General features: G+C 42.8%; 17 protein-coding genes across 17 annotated transcripts; 8 read left to right on the top strand and 9 right to left on the bottom strand.

The window, feature by feature from the left end:
- Positions 1-85: 85 nt before the first annotated feature.
- Positions 86-1414, top strand: SAMD00019534_082760 (hypothetical protein; the record flags this gene model as incomplete). The annotated part of the gene is made up of 1 exon (XM_012896736.1): positions 86-1414. The coding sequence occupies one exon, from the start codon at positions 86-88 to the stop codon at positions 1412-1414; it is 1329 nt and encodes a 442-aa protein (XP_012752190.1).
- A 1445-nt stretch (positions 1415-2859) lies between these two features.
- Positions 2860-4129, top strand: SAMD00019534_082750 (hypothetical protein; the record flags this gene model as incomplete). The annotated part of the gene is made up of 4 exons (XM_012896735.1): positions 2860-2996; positions 3062-3475; positions 3535-3878; positions 3951-4129. 4 exons carry the CDS (start codon positions 2860-2862, stop codon positions 4127-4129), a joined length of 1074 nt encoding a protein of 357 aa, XP_012752189.1.
- Positions 4130-4671: 542 nt separating this feature from the next.
- SAMD00019534_082740 (hypothetical protein) lies at positions 4672-5840 on the top strand (the record flags this gene model as incomplete). The annotated part of the gene is made up of 4 exons (XM_012896734.1): positions 4672-5069; positions 5136-5436; positions 5528-5639; positions 5743-5840. 4 exons carry the CDS (start codon positions 4672-4674, stop codon positions 5838-5840), a joined length of 909 nt encoding a protein of 302 aa, XP_012752188.1.
- A 470-nt stretch (positions 5841-6310) lies between these two features.
- On the top strand, positions 6311-7651 carry SAMD00019534_082730 (hypothetical protein; the record flags this gene model as incomplete). Its single annotated transcript, XM_012896733.1, has 1 exon — positions 6311-7651. The coding sequence occupies one exon, from the start codon at positions 6311-6313 to the stop codon at positions 7649-7651; it is 1341 nt and encodes a 446-aa protein (XP_012752187.1).
- Positions 7652-9034: 1383 nt separating this feature from the next.
- On the bottom strand, positions 9035-10413 carry SAMD00019534_082720 (hypothetical protein; the record flags this gene model as incomplete). Its single annotated transcript, XM_012896732.1, has 2 exons — positions 9035-10224; positions 10392-10413. The coding sequence occupies 2 exons, from the start codon at positions 10411-10413 to the stop codon at positions 9035-9037; spliced, it is 1212 nt and encodes a 403-aa protein (XP_012752186.1).
- A 1085-nt stretch (positions 10414-11498) lies between these two features.
- Positions 11499-13491, top strand: SAMD00019534_082710 (hypothetical protein; the record flags this gene model as incomplete). Its single annotated transcript, XM_012896731.1, has 2 exons — positions 11499-11544; positions 11621-13491. 2 exons carry the CDS (start codon positions 11499-11501, stop codon positions 13489-13491), a joined length of 1917 nt encoding a protein of 638 aa, XP_012752185.1.
- Positions 13453-13659, bottom strand: SAMD00019534_082700 (hypothetical protein; the record flags this gene model as incomplete). Its single annotated transcript, XM_012896730.1, has 1 exon — positions 13453-13659. A coding segment is annotated over one exon (207 nt), but the record flags the coding sequence as incomplete, so codon positions are not given.
- Positions 13660-13675: 16 nt separating this feature from the next.
- Positions 13676-16334, bottom strand: SAMD00019534_082690 (hypothetical protein; the record flags this gene model as incomplete). The annotated part of the gene is made up of 5 exons (XM_012896729.1): positions 13676-14791; positions 14853-15002; positions 15079-15233; positions 15317-15611; positions 15687-16334. The coding sequence occupies 5 exons, from the start codon at positions 16332-16334 to the stop codon at positions 13676-13678; spliced, it is 2364 nt and encodes a 787-aa protein (XP_012752183.1).
- A 1604-nt stretch (positions 16335-17938) lies between these two features.
- On the top strand, positions 17939-18985 carry SAMD00019534_082680 (hypothetical protein; the record flags this gene model as incomplete). Its single annotated transcript, XM_012896728.1, has 1 exon — positions 17939-18985. One exon carries the CDS (start codon positions 17939-17941, stop codon positions 18983-18985), a length of 1047 nt encoding a protein of 348 aa, XP_012752182.1.
- Positions 18986-19318: 333 nt separating this feature from the next.
- SAMD00019534_082670 (hypothetical protein) lies at positions 19319-20322 on the bottom strand (the record flags this gene model as incomplete). The annotated part of the gene is made up of 5 exons (XM_012896727.1): positions 19319-19747; positions 19856-19903; positions 19993-20040; positions 20118-20190; positions 20309-20322. The coding sequence occupies 5 exons, from the start codon at positions 20320-20322 to the stop codon at positions 19319-19321; spliced, it is 612 nt and encodes a 203-aa protein (XP_012752181.1).
- An 818-nt stretch (positions 20323-21140) lies between these two features.
- SAMD00019534_082660 (hypothetical protein) lies at positions 21141-21838 on the top strand (the record flags this gene model as incomplete). The annotated part of the gene is made up of 2 exons (XM_012896726.1): positions 21141-21379; positions 21448-21838. Coding segments are annotated over 2 exons (630 nt in total), but the record flags the coding sequence as incomplete, so codon positions are not given.
- A 216-nt stretch (positions 21839-22054) lies between these two features.
- SAMD00019534_082650 (hypothetical protein) lies at positions 22055-22444 on the bottom strand (the record flags this gene model as incomplete). The annotated part of the gene is made up of 1 exon (XM_012896725.1): positions 22055-22444. A coding segment is annotated over one exon (390 nt), but the record flags the coding sequence as incomplete, so codon positions are not given.
- On the top strand, positions 22119-22499 carry SAMD00019534_082640 (hypothetical protein; the record flags this gene model as incomplete). The annotated part of the gene is made up of 1 exon (XM_012896724.1): positions 22119-22499. The coding sequence occupies one exon, from the start codon at positions 22119-22121 to the stop codon at positions 22497-22499; it is 381 nt and encodes a 126-aa protein (XP_012752178.1).
- Positions 22500-22649: 150 nt separating this feature from the next.
- On the bottom strand, positions 22650-23288 carry SAMD00019534_082630 (hypothetical protein; the record flags this gene model as incomplete). Its single annotated transcript, XM_012896723.1, has 1 exon — positions 22650-23288. One exon carries the CDS (start codon positions 23286-23288, stop codon positions 22650-22652), a length of 639 nt encoding a protein of 212 aa, XP_012752177.1.
- A 22-nt stretch (positions 23289-23310) lies between these two features.
- Positions 23311-25100, bottom strand: SAMD00019534_082620 (hypothetical protein; the record flags this gene model as incomplete). The annotated part of the gene is made up of 2 exons (XM_012896722.1): positions 23311-24685; positions 24763-25100. 2 exons carry the CDS (start codon positions 25098-25100, stop codon positions 23311-23313), a joined length of 1713 nt encoding a protein of 570 aa, XP_012752176.1.
- Positions 25101-25503: 403 nt separating this feature from the next.
- Positions 25504-25897, bottom strand: SAMD00019534_082610 (hypothetical protein; the record flags this gene model as incomplete). Its single annotated transcript, XM_012896721.1, has 2 exons — positions 25504-25531; positions 25596-25897. The coding sequence occupies 2 exons, from the start codon at positions 25895-25897 to the stop codon at positions 25504-25506; spliced, it is 330 nt and encodes a 109-aa protein (XP_012752175.1).
- Positions 25898-26920: 1023 nt separating this feature from the next.
- On the bottom strand, positions 26921-27566 carry SAMD00019534_082600 (hypothetical protein; the record flags this gene model as incomplete). Its single annotated transcript, XM_012896720.1, has 3 exons — positions 26921-27015; positions 27110-27350; positions 27465-27566. 3 exons carry the CDS (start codon positions 27564-27566, stop codon positions 26921-26923), a joined length of 438 nt encoding a protein of 145 aa, XP_012752174.1.
- Between the last annotated feature and the right edge of the window lie 38 nt (positions 27567-27604).

The following is a 27604-nucleotide window of genomic DNA, read 5'->3' as shown; positions in this document are numbered from 1 at the left end:
GAACGAAGTTGATGTCCATGGACAAATATCTTATTTTTAGTTATTCAATCAATCAATCAATCATAGAACAATCAAGAGGATGATTATGACATCGACAAGCTTGACATCTCTATCACATTTGTTGTTGAGACACATTGTATCATACTTGGACAATGTTGACATTGTCTGTGTAGTGTTGTCCTCCAAGTCAATGTTCAATGATCGTTGTAAATATGCAAGACTATCAGTTCAATCACTCAAAGATCGATCAATCTATGACAACAACAATGACAATGACAGTAGCAACAGCAGTAGCAACAACAACAATATCAATACAATGTTCAATCTTGGATCATTCAAACAATTGATTATGAACTCTTTGAATGGTGATGCTGATCACTTTAGTGGACAACAACATCAACAACTACCTCAACAACAACAGAATGCACGTCAACAAAAGGCACGTGAAAGACTACAATCAAATGACTTTATGGTGATCAATCACTTGTCAAACTTAAAGACATTGGAGCTCAATACAAAGGTCGTGAGGATCAAGTTCAATGATACATTCAATCAACCATTGCTACCCGGTTGTATCCCAGATCATGTCAGACACTTGTCCTTTGGCGAAAAGTACAACCGACCACTCAGAGCAGGTGTCCTCCCTCAGCAACTCCAGAGTCTCTACCTTGGCTGGTCGTTCGATCTCTCACTCCCAGCCGGTATCCTACCACAATCACTACTCCGACTGATGCTGGCATCCTACCGACCACATCCGTCACGTGTCCTTTGCATCCCAGACTCTGTGACCTACCTCAAGATATACGATTCATTCGCCAACAGCTTCCCAACATCATCCATCCCCAGTTCAGTCAAGCGACTTTCATTTGGATTCGAGATCAATGAGCCATTGCCTACTGGATTGATTCCGGCGGGCCTAGACTATTTGGCTGTGAAGCTGTGGCGATACCTGACATCTGCGACACCGATAACATTCTGCCCCATCCCACCCGGAACAATACCATCGGGTATCACGACATTGAACCTTGGACGACGATTTGACATGGCCTTGCAGCAGGGCTCGGTTCCCAATGGTGTGCAGCATCTGGTGATATCGTCATCATTCTTCAAGTGCAATAAGTTTGATGTGTTACCATCGTCCATTCGAACATTGACCATTCATCCAAACAGCAATCAATCAAAATCCTACACCATTGCCATCAGACCACTTGGCATCAACACAACAATGGTGATCGATCAATCATTACATGGATATGTAGTGGTAGTCGTCGGTGATGGAGGTGGCACAGACTACATCATGTTGGCACTACAACGACTGATTCAATTCAATGAGGAGAGTATATCAGATAGGATCAAGCGATTGTTTCCTATTACAGGCGCCATTGCTGAGGATCAGTTCATTCAATACACGTGAAGGTATCTTCTTGTGGTGCTGGCACCAACAATATCAACAATACCTCGAATAATTAAATTCAATGTAATGATCCGGTCATCTAATACACATGGTGATTACTGCTGGTAATTCTTTGGATGCAAGGTACTGGGTCGGGTTGATATCCATCGTATCAACCAGTTGTAACTCGTGGAATCCATTATTAATGTTTGTGTGTGTGTGTGTGTGTGTGTGATATTTACAAAGTTGATCGTTGTCCCGTTAAATAAATTATAATAATAACATCAATATATAAATGATAATTTATCCAATATATATTGAAACCGGTTTCAATCAAACTATCAATCATTAGTTCATTCAATTATTACAATATCATCCACCAAGAACATTAAAAGGAACCAGATCTTTTATGAAATTAATTATTATATTATTATTAATAATGATCATGGTATCAGTTTTGAGAGGACATGAGGAAGGGTATGTCGTTAAATATCTATAATAATAATAATAATAATATTATTTTTTAACCTTTTATCTTTTTTAATTTCAATTTTTTGGTAATATTTTTATTAACAGGAATAGTGAATATCGTATGCTGTTAAATCCATTGGTTGGATCTGATTCCTCCCTCAGTTCATCAGACTTTGTAGAAGATTTCAACCACATCAAATATAATAATTACAAACTTGAATGATTCTACCAATAATAAAGATACTTTCTTTAAATATGTATATCCTATAATTCTGGACACTGACATTTGACTGACTTGTACAAATATAGTAAGGCATTTTCTAATCATACAAGAATCTGCTTATGTTGTCACTATCAACGGAGGAGGATGCCGCATCACCAATAAATACACCCAACTTCTTTCAAGATGAGTCAGATGATGAAGAAGGGTGAGCCCAATTGAGCACACTCCAAGCCCACTCTTCATTCATCATCTATTTCTTTGTTTGAAATTGAATGGATGGATGGGTACTCACACAAACACACAAACACACACAAACACAACCTTTACATCATTCATGATTGAAAGGATGGATGGATGGAAGGATGTTATAGAGGTAAGGAGAGCTTCATTATCATATATACTTACCAGATTACATACTTATATTTACATATATCTAAACATAAGTTAAATATTTCATTGCAAAGAAGATGAATAATAAGGATCAAGTTATTGAGGCAGATCAAGTTAATGCCTTCTTCCAGAAGCAATGTCACAAGTTGGAGAATAGAGTTTGTTTTGATTGCAATGCAAAGAATCCAATTTGGGCTTCACTACCATATGCTATCTATCTCTGTGTAGACTGTGCCTCCAATCACAGATTCCTTGGTACTCATATTTCATTTGTTAGGTACGCATTGTTGTTATTAATAGTTGTTATTAATTGAATACTAATTTATTGTTACATTTTAGATCAATTAAATATGACAAGTGGAAATTATTACAATTGAAGATAATGGAGTGCGGTGGAAATAAGGAGGCCAAGAAGTACTTTACTGATCATGGTATTATCAATTCAAAGATTGAGGAGAAGTATGACTCTACCGCCGCGGCAACCTACAAGAAGTTGTTGGAAGCAAAGGCACTCAAGTCGTAAGTAATAGAAAAGATGGTTGGGAACTCAGTTTATGAAAGATACTAACTCAATGATACATCAGATTGAATGAGAGTGATAGTCTTGATATATCATTGGCACCATTATCAATGACCCAGCATCAGTCCGAACATGAGGATGGACACGATCATAAACAATCTCATGTTGTTACACTCACAGATGATAATGAATGGGACAACTTTGAATCGTCAAAGAATACATTGAAAGGAAGTGGTGGCAACTCTGTCAAGAAGACTGGTTCAGCCAAGAAAATAACCAAACAATCATTCGATGATGACTGGGACTCAATACCAGAGACTGTCGTGGCTGCACAGTCTTCTAAGAAGAGTGGCGGCAACAGTGGAGGTGGCAGGAAGTCACAACAAGAGGATCAACAACACAATGATCATCAACAAGAAGATGAGGAAGAGCCAAGGTTCTCTAAATCATCCAAGTTCTCAATGGAGCCACTACACGAGTAAGTACTTCATCATTGATCATCATTCCAAATACCATCATTACTAAATACAACAATAGTAGCAGCGATAACAAGTCATCATCTCAACAACATGGAAAGAAGAGCAGATCTACAGAGTATGCCAGCACTGATGAGACAGAGTATGAGCCATTGAATAGAGGGGATGATCATAAGAAGTCGACCAACTATCAAGAGACAGACTATGCAAGGAAGAACTTTGGTGAGGCCAAGTCAATCTCATCACAGCACTACTTTGGCAATGATCAAGATAGTAATGATCCCGACAAACAAGTACGTCTATCAAAGTTTGCCGGAGCCACCTCCATCTCCAGTGCTCAATACTATGATCGCAACGAATCACCTCATTCATTATCATCATACTCTGCTGGCAAATATATACCAGGTATGTTTGTACATTCATACAATCATTCATTCATTCATTCACTCAATCATACCAATCAATCAATCAATATAGCTCAAGCTACAGAGATTGCATCATCTTTGTACAATAACATTGCCAACACTGATATCAAGTCATTGTCGAGTGCAGTACTTGATGGAAGTAAGAAGTTGACATCAATGGCGACTAGCATGGCAAACAATGCATATCAGTATGGTAACAATGCCTATCGTCAGTACTCAACAAACAGATAATCATAATGATGATCGATGATGGAGATATAAGAGGAGGGAGACTGGAAGGACTGGAAAGGATAGGATTGAAATAAAATAGATAAATTGAACTCAAACTTTGTTTGATTGATTGATTCATTGAGCAAGACTTTGTGATACAGATAAGAGATAAAGTGATGGACAGTGCCATCAATGTAATCAATGAGATATGGCAGAGATATAAGTACAGGCCTAACATGATATTTGATGAGAAAGAAGTGGAGCCTTTGAATAATGCAGTTGATAAGTTGTTGGCAGTTGACCTCAAACAAGATAACAACAACCTGGTATGCTTCATAAACGCATTGCCACTCATATCAAAGGTATGTTATCACACTCAATCAATGATGGACAGTCAGTCATTGCAAACTAACTCATTTATAAATGCTCAGGCAATCACCAGTTTTCCTATACAGTACAAAGTGTATATGTATAAATTATTTGAAAGGATAATGATCACAGATGTACGTCCTTCTAAAGAGGAAGAAGAAATGATACACGTTGACTATTCAGCTATTTATCAAATGGAGGGCATCAACATCACTCTGTTCGATCTGGCATTGGCCTTCATAAGAGTACACGATGGCCCACCATCACTGGATCAACACACTCACTTCTTGATCAATCCAGGCTTCTTGAGAATGGTTCAATGCAAGGATGATGCTGTACGTCAACAACAACTACTCACAGCCTATTTCATATTGTTATCATCACACATTAATAGCAAGGAGTACTTTGACAACATAACATATGCATTTGGACATGATGCAGTTGAGAATGAGCTTGCACAATCCTTCATCAAATTTCCGAGTGTCGACCTCGTTGGACGAACCATCGATCATTCTCAACAGTTGAAGTACCTCCAGAAGGTTCCAAACATCGCCACATCACTTCTAATCAATCACAAACAACTTGTTATCAAGTAGGTGTATCATTCAATCATTCAATCATTCGATCACTAACCATTATGTTACTACTACTACTACAGGTTCATTCAAGGATGTGAAGAGAGGTACCTCACCACTGGATTATCAACAATTTATGCAATGGCACTCGATGATCCAACAAAGCAACAGGCTAACCAAAACTTGGTATTTCAAATGTTTGAGAAGGTAGAGGTGAAGTGGAAGAAGAATCAGTTCAACTATAACGATGACAAGGATTTTATATCTTTACTACCACTTCTTCGACTTGTTGAACCATCCGATCGCCTTCTCGGACTCCTCAGCAGACTACCACCACACATCACGTGCCAAGCAATCACTCATCTTGGTCCATCATTCCAGAATGTATGTTGTATATTTGTTCAGATGGACGATCTCCATAATCTTTCACTGACCATCTTTCCATCATCAATCAATCAATCAATCATACTTAAAGTTACAATTTTATAAAGATCATTTGGAATCAATAGTACTGAAGGAGGTCAAGACACCAAATACATTGTGTTACTTGGGAGGTGTTGCCAAACTGTTTGGATCACTTGGCGAGTGTGTGGATATATGGCAGCCAATAATGGATCGTGTACAATCAATATCGATTGACCAAAAAAAAAACTTTGGACCACACAACTCATCCATTCGTGATCCCCTCAGCGTTGCCACTGGATTGCTTGGCATGGTCAAGGGCATGGGTGGAAGACTATCAAATGAACAGCGTGACTACTACATCGATTTGGCAATACATGCTTTGAACAACACCTTTGATGGCTTCAAGTTGGAGGATGATGCTCAGTTTATTGAACAATATCGCACATGGATCGAGGCATACCTTGACAAGTTCAAGACAGGGCTTCCGATTCGTGACTTTATAATTGGTCCATTCCTTTGCTTACTGGCACGCCATTCAATGTTGGACATCCAATTCATCAACCGACTCATCAAAAGTTCTAAAGGACAAATTAATCAATCTACATTCTATGAGTTCCTGAACTCGTGTCCTGATCATGCTGCTGCATGGACTCAATCTATTGGCATACCAAAATATAGAAGTGACTTTTGTCATCTAGCCAGTATTTGTTGTCATCCCACAGTGATCTTTCGTCTTTTAATGTGGCGCCATACTCTAAAGATATACCATCTCAAGATTCCCTCATGGATTAGTCCTATTTCCAAGAGTGCACTGTTGGCCAGGTTGGAGCGAAATGATGAGTTTGAACGAAATATGCTACTATACAATCAGTACAAGAAGGCTTCGATCGCCAAGCTTTATAAGGACTCACTAGAATCATTAGATCACTCAAACACTTTCTCAACTCCATCACTCTCACCAATGTTGATTAAACAAATCATTGAACATATCCTGACTATTCGCAATGACTCTTTGGACTCAAAATGGGTGGTATCGTTATCAACTGTATGCATTGGATTCCATCAAGCAGTGTCATCAGTGATCTCAAACCATGTCACACCATCACTCAACATTGGCTCCATGATCAACCACATTGGCTCCAAGTACTGCCTGTTCACCAAGGCACCTCTTCATTTGAATGCACTGGACCTTCCCTTCCTGCCCCCTGATCACATTGAACAATGTCTTGATAGTCTGCAATCATTGACAGTGCCATTCGATTTTGGAGGCAATAGTGGTGAGAGTATTATCTTTATCAATGTCCGTAGACAGCCGAATCTACGATATATCTGTTTCATGGAGGTCCCCGACTATATAATTGAACGCAAAATGTGCAAACTATCCGAACAAAATAGCCAAGAGCCTTACAGTGTTGTCAAGATACAAATGGATGGAGATGGAGTGTCTGACTACCATTCACGATGCTTCATTGAGATGTTCAGAGTCTATGTCGATGATCATCCAACATTGCAAGATATAGAAATACACTCAAACTCACCAGCAGGTCCGCCCGCCCTATCAAAGCTGTCCAGTGACGCTGGCACACGTCTGAACTTCATTTGGGCTCATGGTGCACTGGAGAATACTGGCTACTACAATTACATTTGTCGCAAAGGGTATGGATATGATGAGTATGATCTTCTTGGACATATGGACGAGAATGAACTTGACCACATCACGTTCATTAACATGTTCAAGGACCATCCAGTCCAAAACCTTTACAAGGCCAAGAATGTCCAACAGATCATCCTCAAACCGAGTGAATATGCGACGAAACAAAAAGAATACTCCTTGAACGTTCAGCGATTCTACGAGGGATGTCGACAACTAAAGACATTGTCATTGGTCGTCACAGAGCTGGAGTTTATTTTGCCACTCATTCCCGCACAAGGCACAGCACAAACACTCCAATTACTGGAGATCTATGTCGACGACTGGATATCAATCTCCAAGGATGAGATTGGTAATACCATACATGAAATCATCACAAAGATGATTGCAATTGTTGATCAACCCAACCTTATGAAGATCACTGTGAGGACTCTCAACCCAAGCTTTATCTACCTCTCCTTTTACAGATGTTGTCCAAAGTGTCCACTCAAGGTGGCAAAAGCAGACAACCAATCGATCTTAATCAGCAATATGTCAATATAAAGTTGAATAAATGCTATATATACGTGATAGTCAATGAAATCTATTAAGGAGCTTACACAAATATTGATATTGTCAGATAATGTGATGTGAACCAAGAATGAACTATACTTTGTTGAATATTGATTGAGATAGTAAAGTCATCTCTACTTTGTGTGAATGGTTCCGTTGATGTCACTCAATGCTACCTTGTGGATGACAAAGTGGAGTGAGTACCATTGGTAGAAAGTGTTTGGATAACAATGAGTAGTAGATGGACCATCTCTTCATTGTCTTGACCGAACCAATCTTTACATGTCTACAGGCAAAGTTCATTGCTCTGCTTATCTTTGAAAGGTGCTCCATCGAGTGCTCAAAGGGACGATCAATCGCCGTGATATGAATCAGATCATCCTTGGTCATACTTCCAAGAAGTCATCGTATCCAAGAATCCCTCCAATTGTTGTTGATTAGTACTATTGACAGGTTGTAGAACATCTAATCAATAGTACTACAAATGAATGTAGAATAATTCTAGCATATTTTAGTTTCAGATCAATATGATTGATTGACTGATAGAACCTGGAACCTTCAATAATCAATCATTTGATTGACCGATGTGGCTGCAAAAAAAGCCCATTTTGGTGTTTTTGGGGGTCAATTAAATGATTGACATCCCTTCCACCTAGTGATGGAAAAGAGTTAGATGATAATGTATTTAAACTAAGTTAAGTTGATTCAATTATATAACAAAATAACAATAATAATAAGAACTATACAGTAATTTTATAATAGTAATAACATAATATTTTAATATTATAACTTTAACTAAACATGAACTCAAGAGCCTTAACCAGATACCTCAGATCTTCCCCAAAGAATATCCCAACACCTCTAATCAATTGTAAACCACTTAAATACCATCAAAAGATTAGTGAAAAGGTAATTAATCTACTATTCTCCTCCTTATTGTATTCTTACTAATTAATACATTATCCAATATTCAAATAGACTAATGATTTAATACTTTCATCTGGACTCCTTAAAGTCTGGAAAATTGAACAAGAATCTTTGCCAGTTCCCCATGTTCAACTAATGTTCCAAAAGATTGGTGACACCATCAATGAGTTAACAAAGATGATCATATACCATCCAGGTCATTTGGTTGATACCATAACTGGTAAAGATGAATCTGATCAAAAGTCTGATAAAGACAACGCCAATCCCACCAGTATTGAAGTGGACCAGACTCCAAGTGTCTGGTTGTGATAATAATAAATAATCTAAAGTATTTGTAACAAGTCCAAGGACGATGAGGTTGAGTAGGTTTTGGTTTAGATCCTATCTTTGAAAGTTTATTGGGAAGACGACCATCGTGGGCTAGTGGAAGGAGTGGACGACAAGTGTTTAGTTCTTGGCGGCGGCGACCTTCTGCTTCTTCTGGTGCTTCATTGGGCCCATAACCTTGAACTTCTCCTCGGAGGTCTGGAAACGACCGTGACCGAACTTGGAGGAGGTATCGATGAACTTGAGGACGACCTTCTCGAGGGCAGAGCGGGAGGTGTGCTCGTGGAGGGACTTTCTGAGGGTGAGGACTCTCTTGCGTGGACCAGCAACGCAACCCTTGACCATGAGGAACTGGAACTTGACGAGACCGTAGTTGACGAAACCGCCCATTGGGGTGATGGTCTTGTTGGTGATATCGAAGGCGGTGGCACCGGTTGGGAGCAGGGCACCCTTCTCTGGCTGAGCCTCACCGATACGGTAGATCTTCTTGTTGGTCTCGACACGGTGATGGTAACCGAGCTGACCGGCACGTGGCACGGTGGTCGAGACACGGGATGGATGCCAAGCTCCGATACAGGCAACCTTTCTCAAACCCTTGTGGGTCTTTCTTGGCAGCTTGCGGACACCCCATCTCTTGATGACACCGTTGAAACCCTTACCCTTGGTGACACCGATGACGTCGATCATCTCGTTCTCCTCAAAGATGGAGTCGACGGTGATGGTCTTCTCAAAGTGCTGGACAGCCCATGCGACCTTGTCGGCGACGGTACCTCCGTTGACCTGGATCTCGATGACCTGAGCCTTCTTCTGGCCGAGGTTCAACTTGTTGACCTGGGTGTGAGCAATGACACGGATGATGGAGCACTTTCTCTTGATGGCGGCGAGGGCACCGTCGATCGACTTCTTGGCGTCTCCCTCGTACTTCTTGGTGTACTTGGTGAAGGCCAAACGGTTGGTTGACTTGTACCACTGACGGTAGAAACGACGACGGAACTCGTTGGAGAGATGCTGAGCCCAGACGGTCTTGTATGGACGAAGACCTTGAGCGGTCTCCAAGTAACCAACCAAACCAACAATGTACATTGGTGGGCACTCCAAGATGGTGACGGCCTCGACGATCTCCTTCTTGTGCATCTTGGAACCTGGCTTCTCCAAGTCACGAACGACGTGGGTCATACCAGCCTTGTATCCCATGAAAGCAGTCAAGTGAACTGGCTTGGTGCGGTCATCCTTTGGGAAGGACTTAATCTTGCCTTGGTGTCTGGCGGCCCTCTTTCTTGGGAGGAAACCCAAGTTACCGTGACGTGGAGCTATATTATGTTGGTGATAACATGTTAATCATCTGTATCTTCGTTCTGTATCATCATCCATCATCGTCATCGTGATTCGCAAGTCTGAAGATGTTGTTGAGTCGATTCGTTCGAGTTGAGTTGAGTTGAGTTGAGTTGATTGATGATCTATTGATGTCGATAGGTACCTTCAAACTTTCTGTGAGACATTGTTCGATAGGAGTAGGATCAGTCTGTGATTGTCGTGATAATAATGGTTCAAACGGATGTTTGATAACAGAGACATCCACTGCAGCAGCCACACACAGACACGACCATCTCGTCTTCAAAAATGTTTTCAAAATTCAATCAAATCATTTTTCCAATCGTTTGAGTAAAACAAACGTTACTAATCCTCAATGATCGTATCATCATATTACAGGGTGAGTTAAACAGAGAATATATGTTGTATACATACACAATTGATCATCAATTCAATCATTCTGTTCTATTCATCACAATCTATCATTCAATCATTCAAACAATCAATCATTCTTTTTTTATTCAATCAACCAATCTAAACAAACAAGTAATAATAATAATTGACAACCAATAATGTTCTTTGATACATCATCATATATTTAGGTTTTAATGACATTGATGGGTTTACCCATTGGACATCATCGGGTCAAACAAACAAACAAACAAACATGTACATTGAATTGGTTTCATCATCATTATAACCCTTGACGTCAACGATCGTGTTTGATTTTGACTTGGACAATGCAAAGACACTGTATTGATCAAGGGTCCGATCAATCACACTCTCACCCACAAAGTTTGGCCTTAACCTCAAACCCTTGAAATCAATTTCTGAATGTTCGCTGCTGATGAGCTGTGATGTAACGTCCACATAATGGAAATCAACCAGTTTATTTCCGTTCCCATACCCATCTACATAATTATACCTTACACTGACTATAACCTGATCAATCAGTCCAAAGTAAGTCAGTGTTTACAACATTGCCTTTGTGTGTCGGTCTCTGTGTATGTTGTTTGGTTGTTACTCCGACAAGTAGTTGGGTTCAAGTATCTTCATCATCATCAACATCATTACACAACATATATATATATATATAATGTATAAACAGATACAGATACATAGTTATAATAGGATGTTAGGATGTTTCATACTTTTAGTGTTGGCAACACTTTGTCACACTACAAGTGCCGATCAGTTAATATATCAGAATGGATATGGTTCCACCATTATAGATACTTCCAAATCAACAGTGTTACAAAGTACAGCTTGTGATATGGTGGCCACATCATGTCTGTCAATGACATCAAACAACAAGAATGGTAATGCCCCGGGCCCGCCACGAGTCCTTCCATCACACACACTCACACACTCTCACACTAACACATGATCACACAGACTATGTCCAGTTAACATCATCACCAGCATATGACTCAACCAGTAATATGTATATTGAGTTTGCTATCAATGTAGCATCACCTGGTTCTGGAGGATCATTAACTCCTTTGGTCACAGTGTCAATTGGCACTGTTAGTGGCTCATTGGTACAACTTGACAACACATACTACTTGGCCAACACCAATATGTATGGACAGTTCCAAGGCGCAAGGATCAAGTTGAGCGAGTTGAACATTACCACAGCAACTCAATCATTCAATGACATTCGATTCCAAGTGGCACAGGGTGGTGCCGAGGTCAGGTTGGCCAGCATCAAGCTGGTTCAAACTGCAACATCGATGCTCCCATTCGGTTTCGTACCAGTTGGTCCTACTGGCGCAGCCTCAGGTCATGTCATCAGTGGAACACCTGGACCTGACAATGGTATAATAACACCACCCCCAAGTGGTGGTGGCGGAAGTGGCAACGGTAATGGACTGGACAGCAAGACAATCATTATAATTGTGTCTGTGGTGGTTCCAGTGGCTGTTGTATCGATTGTTGTGATGGGCTTCATGCTACATCGTAAGAAGAAACAGAGCAACTTGGAGAAGTATGTCAGTGATCTCTATGAGGACTCGACCACTGCATCCGAGTCTGAGCCGCCACCTCCAATGTCCCCAGCAGTGGCTCCTGTACAGATGCAAGTGCGACCAATCATACCACCAAGGCCACCATCAATGGAGCAACAGCGTCCACCAATAGAGCCAAGGATACAGAAGGATCTTCCAGCAATCCCCACCAACACTGACAACTTGGTGGCACGTACTCCAGACACCTCGACTCAGGCCAAGACCAAGTTGCACAAGTCTGAGCCACCTGCACTCCCAAAGAAGCCAAGCATGAACATGGACTCAATGTCACCATTCATTCCCGAACATTCATCCCAACAACCTACCGCCCCAACCAGGCAGCCACCATCTCCTCCACAAACATCTTCTTATTCACAGTTCCCTCAGTTGCCGCCATTACCAGAGCACTTATCTCACCAACCTACCGCCCCAACCAGGCAGCCACCATCTCCTCCACAAACCTCTTCATATTCACAGCTCCCTCAGTTGCCGCCATTACCAAATCAGGTTTCACCAAGGTCTTCGACCAATCAACTCCTTCAGTTGCCGCCCTTGCCACAGGTACCTCAGGTCTCTCCACGGCAGTCATCACCCCCACTGCCTCAGTTGCCACAGTTACCACAGTTGCCATCGACTAGACAACTGCCTACTACACCAACACTGCGGAAGACCCCGCCAGCGAGGAAGTCTGTCAATGGATGTTATAATGGCGGTAGGGTGTTTGGACAGCCACTATATGCAGGATGTCACAGTGGCACCAATGTACCATTCGTCATACTGGAGACAATCAACTCACTACTACAATGTGGCGCAATCAATGAGGTTGGAATCATGAGACAGGCTGGCAGCAAGACAGAGGTGAACTCGTTCATCGAGAGATATAATAGAGGCGAACAAGTTGATTTGGAATCAATCAGTGATATACATGGCGTTGGCGATATACTAAAGAGATACCTACGTGAGCTGCCCGAGCCAATCATACCCAAGACACATCGATCGTTAATGGATCAGATTGCAGCTGACGAGTCTTACGAGAATCAATCGATACTGTTGCGAGGCTTACTGGAAACACTGGACAATATACAGTGTGCCACGTTGGCGTCATTGTTTGGATTCATTGCACAGGTGGCAGCCAACTCATACACAAACAAGATGAGCAACTCTAATCTGGCAATGGTCTTTGCGCCAACACTACAGATCCCGCCAGACTTTGTCGATGTGCTGATCAAGCACTCGGAGGAGTTGCAACAGTTTATTTAAAGGAAGGGTGTCGTCCATGGACTGGCTGGCTGGCAAGCCAACGATCGGTAGTCTGCTGGCCACATCACCAAAGTGTACCAAATAGTAGTTGTAGTCGGAGCAGTTATTGTCGACAATAAACATTAATGATATATGACTATAGTGGTCCACTGCTAATGCAACTTCCATGATCTTGATTGATTGATCACATTAGTCCATGACTGGATTTGAATGGTGAGGGCATGTCCACATCCTCTGGTGAGTCGTCGTCTATAAAGTCTGATGGGCGAGGCTTGAACTTCCTCAGGTGTTCTGGGAACATGACATCAATCAGTTGGTCATCCTCATCGTCATCGCAAAGTAATGCCGACACATTGGTCTTATCCCTGTCCTTCTTCTCCTGTTGGTCCTTGCTACTACTGCTCCTCCTCTCCTTGTCTTTGCTTCTCTCTTTATCCTTGCTCCTTTCCTTCTCCTTCTCCTTATCTCTGCTTGATACTCTATCTTTATCCCTATCTTTGCTCTTACTACTGCTGCTGCTTGATGTGGTTGATGTCGATGTTGATGATGCTTTGCTCTTCTCCCTCTCCTTGTCTCGACTGATTCTATCCCTATCCTTCTCTGAGCTCTTGGGACTTGAATGTTCCTTGGCCTTCTCTCTGTGTTTGTCTGATGTTGGTGTCTTCTCCTTGTGCTTGTCCTTGACAACCTTTGTCTCCTTCTCCTTCTCCTTTGTCTTGTCCTTTACAACCTTTGTCTTATCCTTCTCTTTCTCCCTCTCCTTGTCTTTGCTTCTCTCCTTTGGCTTCTCCTTATCTACGTCGCTTACTTTGGTCTTCTCCTTGAGCTTTGTCCTGTCTTTGTCTTTGTCCCTGACCTCTGATGACTCCACTGACTTCCTGCTCTCTCTATCTTTGCTGTCCTTGTCCTTGGAAGACTTTTCCTTCCTCTCAGTGTCCTTGTCCTTTGTAATCAAGGGTGTTGATGGCGTCTTGGGCGTTGTTGGTTCCTCAGAGGACTTTGTGGATGTTGTTGGCGTTGATGGGGATGAAGTTTCCAGCTGAGCCTTTAGCAAGGCACTCTTCCTAACTGAGGAGTATGCAGCCGAGAGTAGCTTGGCATTGAGCCAGCCACCAGGGAAGAGATTGACAATCTTCTTGTAGAGATGTGATCGTTGTGTGACCTCTGCAATGACCACTGCTTCGGCACCAGCCTTTGCAGCACGAACAGCCGCTTCATTCTTCAAGTCCACAATCTCCTTGTTCAAGTTGACAATCTGATATATCAATGACTTGCTAGTCTTGCTGAACTTGTATTCCTTCTATAATATGATTGATTGAGTGAGCGAACGAACTTGTGATGGTCTGATCGACAACACTTACACTCTCTGTATCTTGAGCCTTCTCCTTCTCCACCAGCTTCTTGAATGTCATCAGTAGTTCGTTGATCTTATCCACGTACTTCCTGATTGTCTTCTCTGTCTTGTTGACATGTGTCTCTCCAATCTCCTCCCATGCCTTCTTCAAGTGTGCCTAATGATTGGTTGATGTGATGATTGAATGTCAGTGATGTTTGAATGGATGATCGTCAGTGCATGGTCAAGCATACTCTGATTGTCTGCTCTTTCAGTGGCCAGAATGTTGCAATGCGTGTTATGATATGGCCAGAGAGATGTCCTTGTGAGTTGGTACTGGTAACAGCTTCATATATCTTTGACAACAATGGTCTTATCTTCCTTGGAAGGTTCTTTAGGTCATCAGGGACTGTGTAATATTGAGTTAGTGATCATCATCGTCCACATCGTCATCATTGATCAACATCCAATCCAACAATGTAGATAACATACAGTTCTTAATCTCTGTCTCTAGACTCTCCAATAACTTATTGATTGTCTCTTCGTAATCGCTTGGTATTGGTGTTGCTGCGGCACCTGTGCTGGGCTTGACCTTCTTGATGGTTGGTGCAGCGGACGATGTCGATGTCGATGCAACCTTGCGCTTCTTTGATGAATCAGATGTCTCTGCATACTCTGTTGACCTAAAATCATCGTCATCCTCCTCATCTCTCTCCTTCTGCTCCACATTTCCAACATGTACAAAGAAGCCACCATAGTTGGTCTCTACATCCGAGTCATAGTTCATCTGTTCAGGTACATGGTTAGTGAGTGAGTGAGTGAGTGATCATGTGATCACATTCAACAATCCAATGAATCTTACAATCTCTGTGTTGTCAATGAAGCTGTCATCGCTGTCGTATTGTGAGGACTCATCGTCGTCATCCAGTCCACGACGCTCAATCTTGCTGATGACATCTGTCAGACGGTTCTTGGATGGGGCGTAGGGTATGAAGTCGTCAGACGATGTGGAGAGCCTCAGAGCATCACCACTGCCAGCCTTTTGATAGAATGATTCGCTAATCCTCAGCTCATCCTGCTTCCGCTTGAAACTATGTGCCTCCTTCTGTAACAGTGATCGGTAGTCGACCTCACGGTTGCAGGCGGCCAGGTCGACCTCCAGTCTGAATGTCTTGGCTGGTGCATTACCCGCCAACATCTCAGACACCATCGACTTTGGTGTCGGTGATGTTGGTATGATTGGTGATGTAGATGAAGTTGTTGTTGTTGTAGTTGTCGTTGTTGATGTTGATGTCTGAGATGACGATGATGTTGTAGATGGTGGAGTGGATGGGATAGCTGTTACAGAGCCATGTCCATTTGAAGACATTGATGATGCTGATATCATATCAATGTCATTGCTTGCTGATGTCGAAGATGTTGTTGGTGATGTAGTATTTGATTGCATCAAACTAGATAACTTTGATGGTATAACAAAGGAAGACTCCTTTGTACTTGATGAGGTTTCCATTCTCCCTGTATCTTTTCTGATCTATATTATGTATATTTATATGTATATGTATGTACAGTTATTAATGTTAAATGTAATAATTAAGATTATCTGTACATATTTTATCTGTTTGGCAATAACATCAATGAATTTTTATTCAACAAGTCAGATTGGTTTTGAGCTTCACTCAATTTTGTTGGTCTTTCGGGTCCACATCCCTTCCATCTCCAAGTTCAAATTACAACACAAACTCAACCAATTCATAAGGTGTAGTCTGATCATTGTTTGATTGATTCATGAATGATTAGACTTAAGTTGACTAACATCTGATTCAAATGTCAATGTGAATGAATGAATGATTGATAGGTATTATTAGATCAAATCGATTACATTGACATTGACACTGACATTGACATTGATTTTATTACTCGGGTATCACTCAATGTAGATACTCTGGTGGTTGACACCAATCAATGTGAGTTGAAAGGAGTGAGTGGAGTGTGTGTGTTGGTTGGGAAGACAATAAACACAAGTGAGGTAGATGAGGATCAATGCACATTGGACCATGCCACAACACACAGCTCGGGGTGTCAGTGTCAGTGTGTTAATGAACGGACATTGAATCGAGCCGGCTAGTGGGAATGAGATGTTGAGTGATAGGTGTGTGCGTGGGTTGGAGTTTGTGTGTTAGAGTTAGTGTGAATCTTCTTCATCCTCAATCAATCACACAAGGTGTGGATTGTGTACCTAATACTGATCAATCCACACTAGTTGTTGTTGCAGAATGATTGAATGAATGAATGAATGAATGAATATTATTGTTGTTGTTGAAGGATGGATTGATCCACTGCTGCTACTGCTGCTTTCTTACAACTGAACACTCTCACACTTCTGCACACATCATACAACTACCTTCTCTGTTTGGGGTCCAATCCAACCAACCGCAACAGAGCCGGCCATTCCGCGAGTTCATTTATAGCTACCACCTTGTTTGTTTGTTCTTCTTCTTCATCTTCTTGTTGTTGTTGTTGTTATTTGTCACCACTCTGATCAATCAATCAACAACATCAACATAATTCATTAATTATTATTATAATCATTGTCTTTTTATATATTTATATATTTATATATATCTATATCTATAATATATTTTCAAGATCATTCAATCATAACATTCAATCAGTCAGTTATTCAGTCAGAGTGATAGAGTGAGAAGTGTTTCTTGATTGGCCTGGGAAGAGAACAAGTCATTACCCTTGCCCTTTGCCCTCGAGAACACCCCCTCCTGCACCCCATTCCCATTTCAATCTAAAGTGGATTTCATTTAGATTTTATTTTACGTTCATATTTCACAACAAAGAGGGAACTGCCCACATTTGAGAGAAACTCACAACTCATTTCATCTCTCTCACCATCATTTATCACTTTCCCCATCCATCTTAATTATATTTTTATATATATATAAAAATACATATACAGATATAAATATATCTATCTATATGTATTTGAAAAACAACAACAAAAATATAACAAAAAATATATATTACAAATAATAATAATAATAACTTATAATAATAGATTGTATAAAGAAACAGCAGCAGGAATTTAGTAGTGACTTGAAGAGAATGTCACCAAGTTCAGACTCTAATGATGCTGGTGAGGTGGCCGTCAGTGAACCAACGACGGCAAGCGAATTGGCAACGGCCACCTCAACAGTGTCAGCGTCCGCTCTGTCCTCATCGGGATTGCAGAGTAAACCTTTGTCAATCCCCTCGCCATTGGGCGGTGCAGGAAGCAGCAGCAACAACATCAGTAGCATCGGAAGCAACAGCAGTAGCAGTGGCAGTAGCAATGGTGGCAGCCTAAACTCATCGTCTGGCGCGCCAAACCCTTCTACCTCCCCACCACTGTCGGATATTGAACAATATCTCACTGCCTACAACACTGATCTTCCCGAGTTGGTGGTGGCCGCCTGTTGGTGGGCCGACTCACTCGGTAAACTCAATGGAAACATACCAAAGGAGAACATACGTCGCTTCCGAAAGGAGCTGATCGTCGGACTCCGAGACCGCACCAAGGGTCATTGGTATCCGGACGCGCCCGAGCGAGGACAGGGCTACCGCGCTGTCATCTGCGAGGAAACCACCGATCGCCTGTTGATCGACGCCGCCAAGCGATCGGACATACACGGCGACTTTAGAACGTTCTTTAAGCAGAACACCACAATGTGGATTGACCCTGGCAATGTAACATACCGACATGGAAAGCACTATGAGAAGACACTGTACCCTTTCAACAGCGCCATTAGCAGCAATGTCAACAGCAACAGTAATATAAGCGCTGGCAGTGGCACCGGCAACACCCTTGGAGGGAGCGCTGGCAGCCTGCTGACCGGCCACAGCACACCGTCGTCAACCACACAGCACCGCACCAAGAGCTCGTCACCATCACTGTCGTCGCTCGCACCCATCTTTTCACCGTCTTCTCCCTCTGTATATCAACAACTCTTCAATTCACCTCCTGCCTCACCTGCCGCAGTCACCAAGGACCAACAGGCCCCCAACATTGTATATTCTTCCAATGCCGCAGCATCAGTGGCCGTAGCCTATAGCAACGCCGCTGTCTTTAGCAACAGGAATCCAATAAAAGTGTACCAACCATACCATTCGTAATATCCAATCCTTCCAGCACTTATCAAGTCATAGTTGTAGTCATAGTCGTGTGGTCTTGTTTGGGGAAGAAACGGATTATGTTATCCTTTAATCGATCCTATATATGCTATTGCTGCTGTTGCGGCTGCTGCTTCCTTGCCTGCTGCTGCTGCTGTTGCTGTTGTTGCAAAGGTAGGGATGTGGAAGAGAGAGAAAGAGGGAGAAAGAAAGAAAGAAGTGTGGAGGTGTGGAGATGATTGATTGAGAGGGGGATGGAGGAAAAGAGTACACGCTGGCATTGGTATATCCAACAGGCGGCTGATGGGTTGTGCACAACAACATCATCATGCCTCTTTAAATGGAACATATCTTCTTCTTCCTGTTCTGGTTGCCTCCTCCGACTGGCACGTTGCCTTCGTCTTTCTTTGGTGTGTCTTGGATATCTGCGAGTCTGTTCTTTATGTCTCTGGCCATCGAGTGGAAGCATTGCTCGACGTTTGTGGCGTTCTTGGCACTGGTCTCGATGAAGGGGATGCCCATGCTGTCGGCGAAGCCCTTGGCCTGGTTGGTGTCGACCACTTTCTCATTTACAAGGTCGGTCTTGTTGCCGACCAGCAGTTTGTTGACGTTCTCGCATGCATATCTGTCTATCTCGCCCATCCACTGTTTGACGTTGTTGAAAGAGTCCTGATCGGTGCAGTCGTATACCAATATAATGCCCTGTGCGCCACGATAGTAACTAGATGTAATAGTTCTGAATCTCTCCTGTCCAGCAGTATCCCACTATAAATATTTGATTGATTGTGTTGATTGATGTGTAAGTATGTATGTATCGCACTAGAGTTGAGGATATCATTCAATCATATGATGATGATGATGATAAACACATACGATCTGCAGCTTTATAGTCTTTCCATCAAGGTTCAATGTCTTAATTTTCTGTTGTCATTGAATGTAAATGATTGTGTGATGATGTTATGTAAGTCAAAGTTGTCCCATTGACGAGCGTAGGTTAAGCTAGTACTTACAAAATCTACACCGATGGTACTGATATGCGTATCGGTCCATGAGTCATCCTATAAGTAAGTTGATATGAGTGAGTGAGTGAGTGATTGATCGAGTCGAATCGAATGATTGATTAAGTTGAACATACTGCGAATCTAAGCAATAGACAACTCTTGCCTACTCCACTATCGCCAATCAACAGGATCTTGAAGAAGAAATCACTGAAAGTTAAGTGAATGAATGACGGTCATTATGTTAGTAATTGTTGACTCTGGCTCTCCGAGACTAGATCGATCGGTCATTATTGTCGATCGATGCGTGTCATGCCCCTAAACTTACTGCTCTGGTGCCATGTTGTTGTTGTTTGTATATTGTTCTGATGTTTATAAATAACTAGATAGGTAGATAGATAGATAAACAGAGAAGAAAGAGATAAATTAAATGTTGTGTTGCGCAAGGATCTGGCAGGGAGGGAGCGTGGCTTGTTTTGTGGGAGCAAAGTTAGGACACAACAAGTGTTTGGTTTGGTTGGTGAGCGTGAGTTGAGAGTGAGCGTGTGGTGGTGCGATACGAGTGTGAGTCAAGAATGGACTTGTTTCTTTCCTTTCCTCGACCTCTTTGAATTGAATTTTGTTTGTTTTGTTTAATTTTAATTTCGAAAAATATCATTCAAATAAAATCGGGCCGACTATGATGATGCAGTGATGTATGTGTGTTCAGTGAATACTTATCAGTGATCGATGTTGAGATGACAGCCTAACCTTTGAATGAACAAAGTAATAACTTTGTTTCTTTGATTGAATGTATCCGAAATGATGTGTGATTCAAACTCTTCTAGTTAATTGGAAAAGTGATTGATTCGAATTAATAAGATCATCTTCACAATCAATCAATCAATCAATCAATATTGGTTGGGTTGTCTTTGTTTGGCAAAGTAGGTCCATCACCACATTTGCTTGGTCAAGTGCAATGATGATGAATACACATTGAGGTCTTGGACCCTCCAATCCAAGTTGAATCACTTTGTGTGTTTTTTTGATGAATCAAAAGTCGACTGAACTGATCAGGTTGGGAACTGACTAGCAACCCAACCAACACATCACATGACCTCTCATTCATTCATTCATATCAATCACACTCCTTAAACATATAGATACTTATACAGATATATACAGACATAAACAAAGAGATGATTGATCAGGTATTGGAATCATTCACACAGGTTAACTTTAGTGAAACATACTTCTTGGCATCGATTGCCGTGACGGTTGGTCTACCAACATGGTGGAACATCGTTGCCAGACAAGAGTACAACACACATTTCCTCACACGTCTATGTGGTGGACCATACCGCGGCTGCTACTTCCTAGCCTTCCTTATCTTTTCTTGCAGTCTTGTTCGTGATTACATGTAAGTTGATTCATTGATTGATCGTTTGATTGTTTGATCACTCACACTCAAACATTCACAATATAAAGGTTCAAGGAAGCGATTACACATCAGGCTAGATTGGACTTGTTGGATTGCGAATTGGTTAGATATATTGCTTATGGATTGTTTGCTGTTGGTGCTGTGTTTGTGCTGTCGTCATACCTTAGACTTGGAATCACTGGCACTTATTTAGGCGACTACTTTGGCATTTTGATGAAGGAGCGCGTCACTGGATTCCCCTTCAACGTCATGTCAAACCCAATGTACAATGGAGCCACCATGATGTTCCTTGCCACTGCACTCTGGGAGTGCAGTCCTGCCGGAATCATCCTGGTGGGCGTCGTCTTTGTCGTCTATCGCATCGCTCTCATCTTTGAAGAGGATTTCACTCATCACATCTATGCTAGTCAGGCTCAAAAGAAGAAGGCCACCGCCAAGAAGGCTCAATAAAGGTCCACGAGGTCCATCCATTCAATCAATCAATCAATCAATCTGGAACTATTCCACTGGAACTATTCCATCTACCCCACTCCATGACACCACTCAATCATCAAACATTCGTGATCATGATGATAACTTTACAAAAGGGTACCCTATGTTTATTATTATTAATATATTATATGTTGCTGGCCATGGAAGACTATGGCTTTATGATGGCCCACCTCCAGCTGCAGCCTCGAGAAGAGCACTCTCCACGAGGAATGAGGCAACATGACGAATGAAGTTTCCGGCAGTCGTTGTCGTTGCTGTTGTAGCAGATCCACCTGTTGTTGTAGTGGACGTCGTGGCGCCCTTCTTTGTCGTTGACGCCTTTGTCGTCTTTGTCGTCGATGACTTTGTTGTCGTTGAAGTGGACGTTGTTGCTGCCGTCGTCGACGAAGTTGTAGGTGTTGCCGATGATGTAGTTGATGTGGTGGAGGTTGTGGAAGTGGTACTGGTCGTGCCAGTCTTTGTTGTTGAAGGTGTAGTAGTAGTTGAAGTAGTTGTAGAAGGTAAGGTTGTTGTAGTTGTCAGCCCTGCCGTCGTAGTAGAAGTTGTGGAGTTTGTATCTGTACAGTTTGCGGCACTGCCCTCGCAGGAAGTGCTCGTGATGATGTAGTTTGGATCGGTCGTGACGCTGAACTTATCGTCCATCTTTGGCTTGTAAATGCCCAAGAACAACGATGTGCCTATCAACAGCAACACGATTACCGACACTGCAATTGCGCATGTGATGAAGAATTTCTCTGTTGGAAGGTTGGGGAWTTGGTTAGTGCATGGTCCATGATTGATCGATTGATTGAATGAATGGATACATACTCCTCTTCCTGCTGCGCTCGATCTGGCGTTCCAGCTCATCGACCTTGCTGAGGACTTGCTCTTTGTTCTTGTCAATGTTCTTGTCCAGGATGTCCAACTCGATCTGGACTGTGTCCACCTTCTTGGACAACTCTTGGGTGGCTCCGATGTTCTCCATGAAGATGGCATCCTTGTTGACCATCAGGAAGTCCTCGACCATGGTACCGTCGTTGAGTGTGCGGTCGCCAGTCACCTTGACAGCGGCTGGTATCACCTCTTGCAGCTCCTGCGCCAGGACACCGCGGTCGTTGGGGTCAGTCACGCCGGTAGCGGCGGTCCACGGCTCAATGAGAGCGTAGTCGTAGATCTTTAGACGGTTGACGCGATCAAGCTGCTCGGCCGTGTCAACAGCGCGGATGTTTTGCTTGACACGCTTGTCACTCGGTGTGAACAGGATGCCAGTGACCGACACGTTGCCGTGCACAGAGAGAGCCTCGTGTGGCTGCTCATTGTTGATGCCGACGTTACCGTGACGGTAGACACCGCCCTGCTGGTTGGCAGTCCAGGTGGCGCACTCGTCACTGGCCGACGTCACTGAGGGTGGCGCCATCTCAACGGTCGTGCAACGGCCGCTACTTGGGGTGCCCGCATCCATGTTTATGTTTTGCGAGGGAGAGAAGGAGGAGGCAGTCATCGTCGTCGTCGTCATTGTTGGCGAGGTCAGCGGCGATGTCTGGTACGGGTCTCCGAGCATGTAGCCCGCCGGTGTGGATGCCAGGGGCGATGGGGACGGCGATGAAGATAGGTGGGAGTACATCATGCCCTGCTGCTGTTGTTGTTGTTGGTCGTATGGGTGCACTTGATGCTGGGTTGTGGGGATAGCCATAGCCAAAGGAAGGTCTTGGCCCGTGGGAGGTGGTGGTTGTTGTGGTGGTGGTGCTGAGGGCAAGTGGCGAAGCCAACATTGTGGAAGAGGCATTTGCCCTCATATGAGAGTTTGGGTCGACTGAGCAGTTGTTGTTGTTGTTGTCGAGGTGTTGTGATGGTGATGAGTGATGATGTGATTGTGGTGACGAGAGATGGCTAGATAGGGCTGGGGCCATGGCCATTGGCATTGGCATGTCCTCAGATGGTTGTGATGGCGATGATGATGTCATGGCACCAAATCCTCCACTACCACCGACCATCTGTTGCTGTTGTTGGCTCAGTGGCGATGAATGTGGAGATAGATGTAGAGGTGATGGATGGTTCGTGAAGCTATCATTCTTTGATGATGATTGCTTGACAAGTGGTGTGGACATTGACGCGCCGGCAGGGGATGTTGACATCAGTACACCACCAGCCAGGTCCATGGAATTGGACTCTAGGAGTGACGATTGCAATCCGGATGAGGACGACGCCGCCATCGAAGTGACCAATGGCGACTCATCAGAGCCGCCAGTCTGTGAGGGCGAACCGGGCATGACCATCGTGCCTCCCTCAGATACTTGTACGTTGGCCGGGTGACCAGTACGCACGATCAGTGGATCAGAGATGTATGAGCAGATACAGTAGTCGTGGCCTTGGTAGCGAGCCGAGATGGTCAGCACCAGTCGGAAGAACTCCTGCTGAGGGTTGGGCTGCTTGTGCTTGCGTGCGTTGTTGGATGTGGCCTTACGGAAGTGCAGACGGCTGATTGTCACGCGATCCGAGGTGATGGCGACGGGTGGAGGCAACTTCTCCTTGTTCTTCTCACGCTTTGAGTTGGTCTGGTACAGTTCGACCTCAACCTCCTCGGTGGGCAGCACCGTCGAGCCGGTCTTGACGCCACGGATGCTCATGTACAGGCCCTCGACTGGGCAATCTATTCCATTAATATTGATCATAGGGTGTGACTCCTCCATCTTTATCATATGATTGATCGTGATGCCCAATTGGAAGTGATTCCTTCTATAATACACCCAAGAATTGTCCACTGTTGAGTATGAGAATCCCTTCTCTGCCAGCACTGATATCTCTGGTGGGCGTCTAATTCGGTTTGATTGATTGATTGAGTTAGTGGACATATGATTGATTGATTGAATGAGTGGATGAGTGGGACTTACAAGTCTGTACGAGAGGTGTATGAACCGATCCTGTGCCAGTAGTCCTTGCAGTATGGCAACCAGTGGAATGTGTGTGAGCTGTCGATCACATAACGTCTCTTCTTGACATTGGCCTGTGCCGATGAGTTGGAAGAGTCCTCATCACGGCTGGTCTTGTGTGACGATGATGATGAACCAGATGATGGAGATGTCGACGAATTGATTGTAACAGGTGATCCATATGTCTTTCCAGTATTATTACTATTACTATTATTATTACTATTTCCACCAACACTGGTCAATGATGGTGTTGGTGATGATGATGAAGATGCAGATGTAGATGACTGTGTTGGCGTCATCGTTGAATTGATTGATGCCATTGGAATTGGAATAGTTCCAGAACTATTTGTCTGCAATATGTCAAATTGTGGAAACAGTGATGATGGAGACGTCACTTCTGGCACGCCCAAATAGCTACATTGATTGTGATTGATTGGAGTAATTTCAGTAATCGGTGTAATAGTCGGAGTAATAGTTTGGATTGATTGAAAGATTGATTAATTGATTATAAGTCCATGTACGAAAGAGTTGACCACGGTTGCTTGTACAATTATTGATTCGTAAAAAAAAAATCCAAGTCGTGCCTGTGTAGGCCATCATGTGTGGGACCTTAGTCCTTCCTGGACAAAACACAGCAAAGGCACTTTCAATCAATCATTCCATCATTCATTCAATCAATCGGTCAAACAATCGGTCAATCGATCATTGGAGTTGGAGTTGTAGTTGGATGCTGGATGTTGGATGTAGGTGGTGCAAGTGATTGGTGATAGACTAGACACGACAACGACACATACCTTATACTATCGCTTGGTAACCATGATGTTGGCTGTTGTTGCTGCTGCTGATGTGTAATTGGAATATGTCCACCAACTCGTTGTTGCTGCTGTTGCTGCTGCTGCTGTTGTTGTTGGAATTGAAAAAGTTGAATATTATGTTGTTGTTGCTGTTGTTGTTGATGTTGATGTAGTTGATGGGTATGTTGTTGACCATCTTGTAAATTATAAGGGTTGATGATGGGTGCACCACCATGCACCTGTTGGTTAGCACTGCCATTTTGATTGGTGGCACCACCGAATAGTATGTTCTGTTGATACATGTTATTAAAACAAGCTGTTTGCTATTAAGCTCGCCTCGTCTCTCTATCTCTGTCTGTCAGTCTGTCTGTCTGTGATATAAAAAATATATAAATAAATCTCTCCTTTCTTATGACAAGTCAGAAGACATGTGGCGTCTAGATTGACTCTCTTTGAGTCTGCTGTAAGTATGTATGTATGAATTATATATATAATTAAATAGATAAATAATGTGTTGTTGTGCGTTTATGAGTAACTAAATAGTCTAGTCTTCTTGTCTTTAAGTTGTTTGTGTTGGTGAATAAAAAGGCAGGCGACCAAGTGTGTGGCACATAAAGGGAGTGTTTGCTTGGTTGATAACAACAACAACAAACCAAAACCAAACACCTTTAAGCTGAGTCCCTTCTCTCTATCCGCCTCCTCGCCTACATCCCAACACTGTGCCCCTATCCTTCCGTGTAGTTATTTAATTATTTTTTTTAATGTGTTGAGAGAGTTGGATTGATCAATCATACAAACACTCTCACACACACACAAAAATACGATCAATGGTGTCTTACCAGATCCAAAAAAATCCGGTCATCAACTTTGCGGACCACACACCACTAATAGTTGATGATTTTTTGTTGTTTTTGGTGATTATGATCGGGTTGGGGTGTTTTTTTGGAGGATGTGGGGCACCCCTAATTCGTTCCCATCAATCCAACAAGCAGGGGTTGTTTTGATCAGTGACGACTCTTATTGTTGGTTGGAATAATGATGGTGAGGTCATGACATTGTGATTTGTGTTGAGACTGACAGGACGATGAGTCTGTTTAGGTTATGTTGTAAGTTGTAGTTGTTGGATCGCCCGCTCTCTCTTTGAGTAGTTGTTTTATTCTGGTTCGATATGAAGGTTCATCATCGCCATCCATTGTGTGTGTGTTTGTTGGTTACATTTGTTATATAACTACTACGTTCTTCATGGAACAACAACATGACATGACCCTCTATCCATATCTCCCAACTTTTGTGGATCAGATAGAGTGTGCAGCCATCCTCATCCCTTACTCATTAGCAGGAGCAGGCTTTCCAGGGATAATCTCAACAAGCTCAGTGTCAAACACCAGATAAGCATTGCCTGGGATCTTTCCACCAGCGCCTAATAACGATTGATTGATTGATTGAATGAATGATCGAATGATTAGTCGTCATTAATGTGAGTAATAAGACGAACTAGTGAAGTGTAGTCATACCTTGAGCTCCATATCCAAGGTTGGGTGGAATGGTCAGCTTTCTCTTCTCACCAACGCACATGCCCATGAGACCTTGGTCCCATCCCTTGATCACTTGACCTGAACCAAGAGTGAACTCGAATGGAGTGCCACGATCACGGCTCGAATCAAACTTCTCGCCATTGTCGAGCAAACTACCAGTGTAGTGAATCCTCAAAGTATCTCCCTTTGCTGTCTTTCTAGTGCACTCTGCTGGACGATGCTATGAATGAATGAATGAATGAATGATTGTTGTGTTTGTTATGTCAGTCACTATTCATTGTCGATCAATCATTCAAACAAGGCAATGTTAATTGATTCAAGTGGTACTACCTACCTTGACGCCAATCTGGAGCTTGCCGGTCTTTGAGGCTGCCTCGGCAAAGTGAGCCAGACATAGAAGTGATACAATGAGTATAGCAACAAACTTGATGTTCATTATGTGATTGATATTAATATTATATTATATGTATGTAA

The sequence above is a fragment of the Acytostelium subglobosum genome (assembly GCF_000787575.1).
Source record: "Acytostelium subglobosum LB1 DNA, scaffold: scaffold17, whole genome shotgun sequence".
Classification (NCBI taxonomy): domain Eukaryota; phylum Evosea; class Eumycetozoa; order Acytosteliales; family Acytosteliaceae; genus Acytostelium; species Acytostelium subglobosum.
This window is presented reverse-complemented; position numbering and strand designations above follow the sequence as displayed.